At 46.4% G+C, this 11,057-nt stretch overlaps 1 protein-coding gene across 1 annotated transcript; it reads left to right on the top strand.

The window, feature by feature from the left end:
• The first annotated feature begins 239 nt into the window (after positions 1-239).
• LOC129657323 (fibroblast growth factor-binding protein 1) lies at positions 240-3,294 on the top strand. The gene is made up of 2 exons (XM_055587527.1): positions 240-366; positions 2,218-3,294. The coding sequence occupies exon 2, from the start codon at positions 2,238-2,240 to the stop codon at positions 2,943-2,945; it is 708 nt and encodes a 235-aa protein (XP_055443502.1). The 5' UTR covers positions 240-366; positions 2,218-2,237; the 3' UTR covers positions 2,946-3,294.
• Positions 3,295-11,057: the final 7,763 nt, after the last annotated feature.

Genomic DNA, 11,057 nt, shown 5'->3' with positions numbered 1-11,057 from the left:
CTGCTCCTGGGGTCCTCTTCCCATCACAGAGGGTCTTTGCAAGGCTGTGCTCAGTTGGCCACTGGGGAAAAGAAACTGGCTTGGAAGAACCAGGTCTAATGCCACGCATGTAACACTCCCCGCCTCCCACACTTACAGACAGGATTACGCCAAGCACTTTCCCTGCAGGAACTGGCTCTCTCTGAAGGGGCGTGGCTGGGAGGAGTGTGAATAAAGTGACACAGGTATGTGAGGTGTAAAAACCCTGTCTGTGTGGGCTCTTATATAAAGGGCCTTCCCGGCCTCTCACGGTGGATGAGACCACGGTAAGCCTGCAAGCTTCCTCTCCCATCTGGGGTCGCACTGGACCTGCACACTCAGAACAAGGTAAGAGCTGGCTCTCTGAAGAGTTCATTCCTTGCCACCCCCCACCCCCACCCTAGCTCCCTTGAGGACCTCAGGTTCCTGGAACCTGGATCTCCTCAGGGACAAGTAGGGGCTGAGTCCCACTGCTGTGAGGAATGAGCAGGTCTTTATCTGACATATCTAGCTCCCAGCCCAGCTTCATTTTGGGAGCCCACATATTGTGACTGTCTTCCCTTTATCAGGAAGGGCTTCCCTGGAGGCTCAGATGGTAAAGAATCTGCCTGCAATGTAAGAGAGACCGGGGTCCGATCTCCAGGTCGGGAAGATCCCCTGGGGAAGGGAAGGGCAACCCACTCCAGTACTGATGCCTGGAGAATTCCTTGAATAGGGGAGCCTGGCGGGCTTCAGACCATGGGATTGCAAAGAGTCAGACATGACCGAGCGACTGACACTTTCCCTCTGTCCCTTTATCAGTCCTAACAAAAGGCCATATGCCCAGGGTAGATAATGGGATTGAGACTATTCCCCTAATTAGCCTCTTCTTAAACAAAAGTCTGTACTCTTTTCAAATGGAGCACTGGCAATATGAATGATCTTATCATCAAGAACTAAGCCAGACGAAGTGAGTTGTTCCTAATCGCTTTTTTTTTTTTATTTCTGAAAGGCAGAGTAAGGTGAAAACAAGAGGGATTCAGGGACTGGCGCGGTGGTGTAAAGGACCAGGAGAGGTTCCAGCTGCCTGTCCCAACTGCGTCATTTGCCCACTATGGGATATTGAGCAATTTATTTGCTGCTCTGAACCATAACTGTCATGCCTGTTACCTGGTGGTGATGTATTATGACCTGCCAGGCAAGGCTCTTGTGTGAATTAACAAGGTGAAAGTGAAACACAGGTCATGTGCTTAGCACGGAGTTGGTGTCAAATAGAAATGCTAATTCTGCTCTTTGAGGGCTGGTTGCCCACGTGATAAAATCTATTCAATTTAGTGTAACAGTTAAAGTCATCCTATGTCTTTAATGATTTATCTTTAAAAGCATTGACTGGGGACTTTCTGTATGGTAAGGACAGTGACAAAGTGTTCTAAATGCACTGGTGGAAACTCACCTCTGCTCTCCTGGTTGACTTTGCCCACTCAAACTGTGTGATCACCCATTCTTCATGCCATTCCCTGGGCTCTTACTGAAGCCCAAATGCCCCTGCTCACCAACCCACTCATCTCAGAGTGTCCAGACCTCATGCATATTTAACCTTGGGTCAGACGTCACCTTGTGTGTCACTTAACATGTCCTTTCTCACTGTGTGATCATCTGAGTCCGAGTGGAATGGTGAGATAGAAACTCAGCCCACTGGAGCTGAAAGAGAGTCGACAATCATGTCACCCAACACCTTGATTTTCAGATAAAGGAGCTGAGACCCAAAGAGGGAGAGGGACTTGCCCAAGATCAGGCTGGGGGACATGGTTGGGACAAACTCCAGGTCAATGCCTATTAGATTCCCCCAAAGAGTTGCCTCCAAGTTTTTAAGATGTGAGACTTTCTTATTCACCTTGATCAATTCAACATCTAGTCTAGGGCATGGCTAGTAGTCAGTACCCCATGAAAGTGCATTGAATGTTGAATGGAGCTGGAGTAACTGAGTGAGGGGATGAGGGCGTGAGGACTGACAGGGTTCAGAGGGTGCGGAAGAGTAAGCGAAGAGCATGAAGTTTCTGGCATTCAAGGCTCAAGCAGAAATGCGAATAGAGCATTGTCTACTGATTCCAGGAAATAGAAGGTTCTTGGATCTCACCCTGAAGCAGGCAGACCTATGCCAGGTGGAGGGGAGGGTCCTCCTCCAGCCCAGTGCTGACTCACCTGCCTTTTGTCAAACAGGTTCCCACCAAGCTGAAGGCATGAGGACCCACGGCCTCACCCTGCTCTCCCTCCTCCTCCTGGCTGTTCCGATGCTCTTGGTGGAGGCCAAAAAGGAAGGAAGGAATAGACATGGCAGCAAAGCCAGCGCAGATGAATCGCTTGCTCTGGGCAAGCCCGGGAAGGAGCCGAGGAGCCAGCCAACCAAGCACCCGATCAAAGGCAAGTTCGTCACTCCGGACCACGCTGACTGCAGATGGGCGGTGACCAGGCAGGAGGAGGGCATCATGCTGAAGGTCGAGTGCACCCAACGGGACAACACATTTTCCTGTTTCTTCACTGGCAATCCAACCTCATGCCTAGAGTTGCACAAAAACAATGCCTATTGGAAACAAATTGGCCGGAATCTGCGTTCTCAGAAGGTCATCTGTGGTGATGCCAAGAGTGTCCTGAAGACCAGGGTGTGCAGAAAGAAGTTTCCAGAATCGAATCTCAAGCTGGTGAACTCTACTCTGATTAGGATCAAGAAACCCAGCCAGGAGTTAATGGAGCCCTCTCCCATGGACACGGTTGAAGTGACTACCTCCTCCAGCCCAGAAAAGACCCAGACCATGACCACCAAAGATCCTCAGTGTGAGGAGGAAGACTTGAAAAACCAAAGGAAGGTAGCCCTGGAGTACTGTGGGGAGACCTGGGGCTCTTTGTGCAAATTCTTCCTCTCCATGGTACAGGGCAGTTCATGCGAATGAGGTTGAAAGAGAACAGGGTCCTTTAGGTGGTGTCACGTCAAAGCCTTTTCATATGCTGTAAAGATCTCCTAACTCCCTGTCAGATGAACATTTGTGCTATGGGTGAGCAATGGACTATTTGAGCAGATTTTGCAATTTTTGTCTCTGTGTTTGGATTTTGTTTTGTATTCATTTCCTTAGATGTGATCTTAAGAGGCCATTGTCCTCTGTATTTTTCCATGGCCCACAAAGCTTTGTTTCTATGGGCAGTAAGGACCAGTCTTTGAACTGAAGGAGTCAGAGTGGTGATTTCAGTACAGTACACTTTCTGCCCAATTAAGATAATAAAGCCCTGTGCCTTTTTCAGAAATATGTTCAACCCTTGTTTGATTTCTCTCTGCCTAGTTCCAATGAACTTGCAAACAGGTCCTCATATATCAGTGGAAAAAATATCCTGTTCACCAGCCATCCCAGGTCATCTCATAAGGTGATCCATTCCTGAATCCCTATCTTCACTATTTCAGGCTTTGATCTGTGGCATTTGATGCTTACTGAACTGATTTCAAGTGGGTCACCTGAAGTATCATGTGATGAAGACACCTGTCAGGGGCTCACAGATGGGAGGAGGAGAGGCAGGATTCAAAGCCAGGACATCAACAAACCACATCCATGAGCTGGAGCAACATCCTCCACGGCTTCAAGTTAGGGCTTCCATCACCACTCGCCATATACAGGACTCCTGAGCTTGGAGAGATGGGCCTGGATAAGTACAGTGCCCTGAGAGGAAGATTCCAGTGCAAGAGGGAAACTCAGGGTGGAACCCCAGAGAGAAGAGGCAGAAACTTCTGGGAGATCTCAGGCTGAGCTTAACAGGAGAGGTGATACCGAAGTTAGAACTTGGAGAGTATCTTTAGGTAGGAAATGGGCAGAATGGAGGCACAATTGCCAGTTGACAGATATATGAAAGCAAAGAGATGAGAAAGATCCTAAAAGATGGGAGAGGCCACGTGGGTAGATGATGGTGAAAAGCAGGGATGATGTTGTTGTTAGCCATTTACATGCTAGTCTGAAAGATCTGAAAGGGTTTGAATTCAAGAGTTGGGGAGAGAGAAGGATGTAGCCCCAAAGTCGTGTCACAATTCCACAATGAACAAAAAGTAAGGAGCGGAAGTTGGCAGAAATACTGATCTCTGGGGTCTTTTTAGAGTTGGTGGCAGGGAGGAATGGCAAATGGGGTGGGAGAGGGCCTCTCACACTCAGCAGCCCACCAGGACCTACACAGAGGGTTGTCAGCAGTCCACCCAGAGCCTGACAGCCTCAGAGTGCATTTGGATATCATCTTTAACAGCATCAACACAAATAGTTCTCTCTCACTCTCTATGGCCCAGACTCTATGCTAAGTTCTTTCCATGGAGTATGCATGTGGTCATTCATTTATTCATTCACTAGTTCACCCAGAACATCATTCATTGAGCACAGACTCCTGCAGCCTCTGTCCTAGCGACTAGAGAGACCGTAGTGCACCAGCAATGAACACTCTGCCTCCATGGAGCTCCCAGTGGGGAAAGCAACCAAAAGTCACAAATATACAAGTGACAGAGAGGAAAAGTCAAGGAGGAGACAGGGGTGAAATCAATGGACAGTAACCAGCCTTAGGTGATACGGTCAAGGGAGGTCTCTCGGTGGAGGTGATTTTTGAGATTAGATCTAAATGCAGTGAGGAATCAAGCCAGGTGACTCTCCTGGGTAAGAATGTTTAAACAGTCAGTGAAAATACTCTGTAATTAATTAATGAGCTGTGAGCTCCTACTATGAATCTAGAGGACAAAAATACCTGCAAACAGGAAAGAAAAAATATTTCTGTCTTAGTGGTGTTTATATTCCAATGACTGGACCCCACTTGGTGTGTTCAGAAACATCAAAGACTGCAATGTCATTGCAGAGCAGAGCCCAGGACCTGACCTGTGAACTTGGCCCCCACTCCCAAGAGAACTTAACCAATGTCCAGACACTCCCTAAGCTCCTTCTCACCACACCATGGGAAGAACATTTCCCCTGAAGCTATAAACAGAGTGTGGCTCCCCTCTGTCACTCAATTCTACATAGTCCTAAGATAGGAAAAGACAATTAGACACTTCCAAGGGTCATTAAATAACAACTCTGATCTGGTCTGGGTGACATAAACATTGGAGAATCGACTAGACTTGACTCAAAGCCGGCAGAGCTGGGAGGAGGTTGTTTCCGATATGGCAGAGTCAATTGCACCTGAGCTGGAGGTTTGCCTCTGACACCTCCCGACCAAGGTCTCTGAGCCAATTATTCAACTGTCTGAGCTCCAGTAGGGCTTTCCTGGTGGCTCAGTAGTAAAGAATCCTCCTGCCAATGCAGAAGGACATGGGTTCGATCCCTGGGTTGGGAAAATCCCGTGGCAAAGAAAATGACAACCCGCTCCAGTATTCTTGTCTGGGAAATCCCAAGGGCAGAGGAGCCTGGTGGGCTAGAGTTTATGGTGTTGCAAAAGAGTTAGACACAACTTAGTGACTGAACAACAACAACTGAGCTCCAATAACGTCATCTCAACAATGAAGATCATTTGGGTGAAACTAATACTGCTGGAAAAAGGAATAAGAAAGGAAAAGGAAGGAAGGAAGGAAGGGAGAAAAGAAGGCAATGGGAAGGAGACAAATAATAATAGTAAAGTCTGTTGATAGTGCCATTGGATTGCTTAAACCAAACCAACTCAGAAGACGCTCTGCCTTCAGAATTTGCAAATACCAGAGTTAATGAACTCAACTTATCATTAAAATTTTGTTAACCAGCATAATGAAATCACCTTCAGAGATGTTGAGAGACTTGCACTAACCAATAAATCTTAAGTGCCCAGTGCCCCATGGCTTATATTGTGGGCGTTTAGCACTATTGACTGTCTAAAGTCCACAGCACAAGACTGGCTTATGGATGGAGCTCAGAACTTCCTTACGTAAACTCCTAAAAGTGGAAGTTCATCTTTTTTCTAACATGATCAGCAAAGGCCAGCAACCCTTACTTAAGGGTGGTGGGTGCCAGTGGCTTTGTCCCATTCTCTTTTTTTATTCCCAACCAACTAACTGGGAGGTGTTTCATCCTGATTTTCTAGATGGGGAAACAGGCTCAGAGAAGTTGAGTCAGTTGCCAAGGTCATAAAGCCTGGGAGAGGCTGAGCCTGGGAAGAAGCTGAGTCTAGAGGCCCCCAAGCCCTTTCTGCCTCCGCAGCTCAGGATTTCTTCCCTGGTTGACAGAAGATGGGCATTTGTGGTCTCTAGACATGGACCATGCCGTGACATACGCAGGAGGCATCCATCCCATCCACATGTGCAGCCCCTTCTGTGTTCTTACAGAGAAAGTGCTAGAAGCTCCAGCTTCCATTTGTCTTTGGTCATAGTCACATCCTGAGGGGGGATGTTTTTAAAACAAATTTAAAATATTTTAAAAGCCAACACAGACTTTACATTAGCTTCTATCTAACTTGGCACTCCGTATTTTCTCTCTCTGAGGAGGGCATGGCAACCCACTCCAGTATTCTTGTCTGGAGAACCCCATGGACAGGGGAGCCTGGCAGGCTACAGTCCAGGGGGCGTCACAAAGAGTCAGACACGATTAAAGCGACTTAGCACAGCACAGCCCATTATCTCGAAGTGGAGGAGCCAGCATGTGTGTGTGTGTGTGTGCACGCGCGCGAGCATACGTGTACTTGTGCTGTGTGCCTGAAGGAATGATTCCCTGGGTAACAAAAGACTGGACACTCTCAAGTCAGTGAGATAGAAATTCTGCATCCCCTAAAGCTGCTCAGTCATGGGGATGTCTCTGGTTCCTTATAAAACTACATCTCAGCAGAAAAAAAAAAAGAAGAAAAGAAAGCGGAGCTCTTCCCTGCAGCGGCTTGGCTATGTGCTGCAGTGAACCACGATAAAACCAGTGCCGACTTGAACCTCCGGAATCCAGCACATCTCACCTGGCCTCCTACCCAGACACCTCTGCACTGGCCTCCCTCCTAACTCGTTTTTGGCAGGACACGAAAAGGAGGCAAAGTGTTCAGGGCTGACAAACACAAGGGCAGGCATCACCTATGGGGTTGGTTCTCATAACACACCACGCTGAATGCCTGCTTGGCGATCTCTCACTGAAACATCTTCCATGAACAATACATAAGAAAATATTCATTTGGAGGCCTGCTAAGTGAGGTGTCAGGATGCTGGGGGCAGAGAAGATTCCTTCTGGATGTCGGGGGCTGGTGAGTTTGGGGTGGTTTTCCTGGAGGAACTTCTCATCGGGTAGTTGGATACGTGGGTAATAACATGGCAAAGGTGATTTCCATCTTGTCTATCACTACAGCCCCAGCCCTTAGGGCCCGGCCCAGCACATAAGAACCTCTCCAAAAATCTTGGCTGAGTAAATAAAATGGGAGAGAAAGGAAGGCAAGAACAAAGACTATAGACTTCAGAGTAAAAGAAAACTTGAGTTTCTAGGTGTGTGACCTGAAACAAGTCATATTTTCTGTCTCAGCCTCAGTTTCTCCATCTATAAAATGGGTCTGAGAATATCCATCCAAGAAGAATTAGACGTCACTTAATTAAAGTATGGTTCCAAATAGGAAAAGGAGTACGTTAAAGCTGTATATTGTCATCCTGCTTGTTTAACTTCTATGCAGAGTACATCATGAGAAACGCTGGGCTGGAAGAAGCACAAGCTGGAATCAAGATTGCCGGGAGAAATATCAATAACCTCAGATATGCAGATGACACCACCCTGATGGCAGAAAGTGAAGAGGAACTCAAAAGCCTCTTGATGAAAGTGAAAGTGGAGAGTGAAAAAGTTGGCTTAAAGTTCAACATTCAGAAAATGAAGATCATGGCATCTGGTCCCATCACTTCATGGGAAATAGATGGGGAAACAGTGGAAACAGTGTCAGACTTTATTTTTTTGGGCTCCAAAATCACTACAGATGGTGACTGCAGCCATAAAATTAAAAGACGCTTACTCCTTGGAAGGAAAATTATGTCCAACCTAGATACCATATTCAAAAGCAGAGACATTACTTTGCCAACAAAGGTTTGTCTAGTCAAGGCTATGGTTTTTCCTGTGGTCATGTATGGATGTGAGAGTTGGACTGTGAAGAAAGCTGAGCGCCGAAGAATTGATGCTTTTGGACTGTGGTGTTGGAGAAGACTCTTGAGAGTCCCTTGGACTGCAAGGAGATCCAACCAGTCCATTCTGAAGGAGATCAGTCCTGGGATTTCTTTGGAGGGAATGATGCTAAAGCTGAAACTCCAGTACTTTGGCCACCTCATGCAAAGAACTGACTCATTGGAAAAGTCTGATGCTGGGAGGGATTGAGGGCAGGAGAAGAAGGGGACAAGAGAGGATGAGATGACTGGATGGCATCACTGATTCGATGGATGTGAGTCTGAGTGAACTCCAGGAGTTGGTGATGAACAGGGAGGCCTGGCGTGCTGTGATTCATGGGGTTGCAAAGAGTCGGACACGACTGAACGACTGAACTGAACTGAACTAAAGTCTAGAGCATGGGCCTTACACAAACAGATCCTTAAAACTTTTTATCAGTGAATGAATGAATGAGGCAACTGACTGAGGGAAGAGACCAGGAGACAATTCTCTAAGAAGGTTGCACATATAATAAAAAATAAAACATACTTAAAAGTTTTCCACCCCCCCAAAAAAGAAAGAAAAAGTAGGTCGCACAAGACTCAAAATCTGCTGTGCCAAAGGTCTGACTGTCAAAGGCAGCCTGACTGTTCGTAATCTACTCCCAAGGACCACGCTCTCCCCAACAGCGCTTGAGCATCTCACACTTGCGGCCTGAATGGAAGGACTTTCCGAGGAGTAGGAGGAAGTGAAGACACAGCTGGTTCTTTAGGACCACTTTGGAGCTTTTTTACCAGACTTCCAGCTCACTTGCCAGGCTCCTCCCCTCCCCTCCTTCGGTTCTACCACTTGAGGGCTCTGGGGCTCAGCCCAGCACCTGGTTCCCCAGTCATCTCCCGCGGTGTCACGGTTCTATATACCACCTGCCCACTCACAATTCCCACATATACTTCTTCGGTGAAACCGTTTAGGTTGAAGAGCGTAGGAACAAAGCAAAATAACACAAGCAGTCTTCTTTTTGTAAATTTTTAAATTTTATATTGCGGTATCACCGATTAATCCTGCTGTAAGAGTTCCAAGTGAACAGTGAAGGGACTCAGCCGTACATACCCAGGTATCCATTCTCCCCCAAACTCCCCTCCCATCCAGGCTGTCACATAGCAGTGAGCAGAGTTCCCTGAGCTATACAGTAGGTCCTTGTTGCTTAGCCATTTTAAATAAAGCAGTGTATACATGTCCGTCCAAACTCCCTACCTATCCCTTCCCCCACAACTTTCCCCACAGCAACCATAAGTTTGTTCTCTTAAGTCTGTGAGTCTCTATCATAAGCAGTCTTAATTGTATGAGTCAAATAACAATTCCAGATAATCAATAGAAATAAGTTGATCAAAGAAAGGAGTAATGCGTTAAACAAAGCAGAAAACCATTTTTGAGCAGTAGGGGATTTAGCAAAGAAAACGTCCCTCCATGAATGTTTTTGTACATCAACTCCTAAAGCCATTAACTTATTGGCAGCAATAGTAGGAACAACAGAATGTTCTGTCAAGGTATGATTACATTTATGGATGAAATTTTGTAATTCTTTGGTTCCTTGCAAAATCTTACATAAGGATTCTAAGGGGAAGCTAATATCAAGAATAGAAAGAGTAGGGAATAACATTTGGGTCCACAATACCCAAGGTCTCATGGGGGAATGTAATAAGTGGTCCCCTTCCGATTAAAAGGTGGGCTTCCCTGGTGGCTCAGAAGGCAAAGAGTTCACTTGCAATGCAGGAGACCCAGGTTCAATCCCTGGGTCAGGAAGATTCCCTGGAGGAGGCCATGGCAACCCACTCCAGTATTCTTGCCTGGAGAATTCCATGGACAGAGGAACCTGGTGGGCTGCAGTCCATGGGGTCGCAAAGAGTCGGACATGACTGAGCAACTAACACTTTTCCAATATAAAAGATCAACAAATGTTCAGGTCAGTTCAGTCACTAAGTCGTGTCTGACTTTTTGCAACCCCGTGGACCGCAGCACACCAGGCTTCCCTATCCATCACCAACTCCCGGAGCTTGCTCAAACTCGTGTCCATCGAGTTGGTGATGCCATCCAACCATCTCATCATCTGTCATCCCCTTCTCTTCCTTCCTTCAGTTTTTCCCCCAATCAGGGTCTTTTCCAATGAGTCAATTCTTCCCATCGGGTGGCCAAAGTACTGGAGTTTCAGCTTGAGCATCAGTCCTTCCGATGAATATTCAGGACTGATTTCCTTTAGGATGGACTGGTTTGACCTCCTTGCAGTCCAAGGGACTCTTAAGAGTCTTCTCCAACACCACAGTTCAAAAGCATCAATTCTTTGGTGCTCAACTTTATGGTCCAACTCTCATATCCATACATGAGTACTGGAAAAGCCATAGCTTTGACTAGACGGACCCTTGTTGGTAATGTCTGTGCTTTTTAATATGCTATCTTGGTTTGTCATATCTATTTTTTTCAAAGGAGCAAGCATCTTTTAATATCATGGCTGCAGTCACCATCTGCGGTGATTTTGGAGCCCAAGAAAATAATTTCCATTGTTTCCCCATCTATTTGTCATAAAGTGATGGGACCAGATGTCATGATCTTAGTTTTTTGAGTGTTGAGTTTTAAGCTAGCTTTGTCACTCTCCTCTTTCACCTTCATCAGGAAGCTCTTTAGTTCCTCTTCGTTTTGTGCCATAAGGGTGGTGTTATCTGCATATCTGCGGGTGTGGATATTTCTCCCAGCAATCCTGATTCCAACTAATGGTTCATCCAGCCCGGCATTTCCCATGGTATACTCTGCATATAAGTTAAATAAGCAGGGTGACAATATACAGCCTTGGCGTACCTTTCCCAATTTGGAACCAGTCCATTATCCAACAAGTGTTAGGCATCCAGAAAAAGGGTTTCCTAACTGATAAGAGGTCATTTCTATATCACAGGTTACAATACATACAAACTGAGGGGCTATCTTTAAAAAGACATCACA

The sequence above is a fragment of the Bubalus kerabau genome, chromosome 7, assembly GCF_029407905.1.
Source record: "Bubalus kerabau isolate K-KA32 ecotype Philippines breed swamp buffalo chromosome 7, PCC_UOA_SB_1v2, whole genome shotgun sequence".
In the NCBI taxonomy this organism is placed as follows: domain Eukaryota; kingdom Metazoa; phylum Chordata; class Mammalia; order Artiodactyla; family Bovidae; genus Bubalus; species Bubalus kerabau.
This window is presented reverse-complemented; position numbering and strand designations above follow the sequence as displayed.

Coding starts and splice junctions, on each gene's coding strand:
- LOC129657323 (XM_055587527.1), top strand. CDS start 2,238: ATGAGGACCCACGGCCTCACCCTGCTCTCCCTCCTCCTCCTGGCTGTT.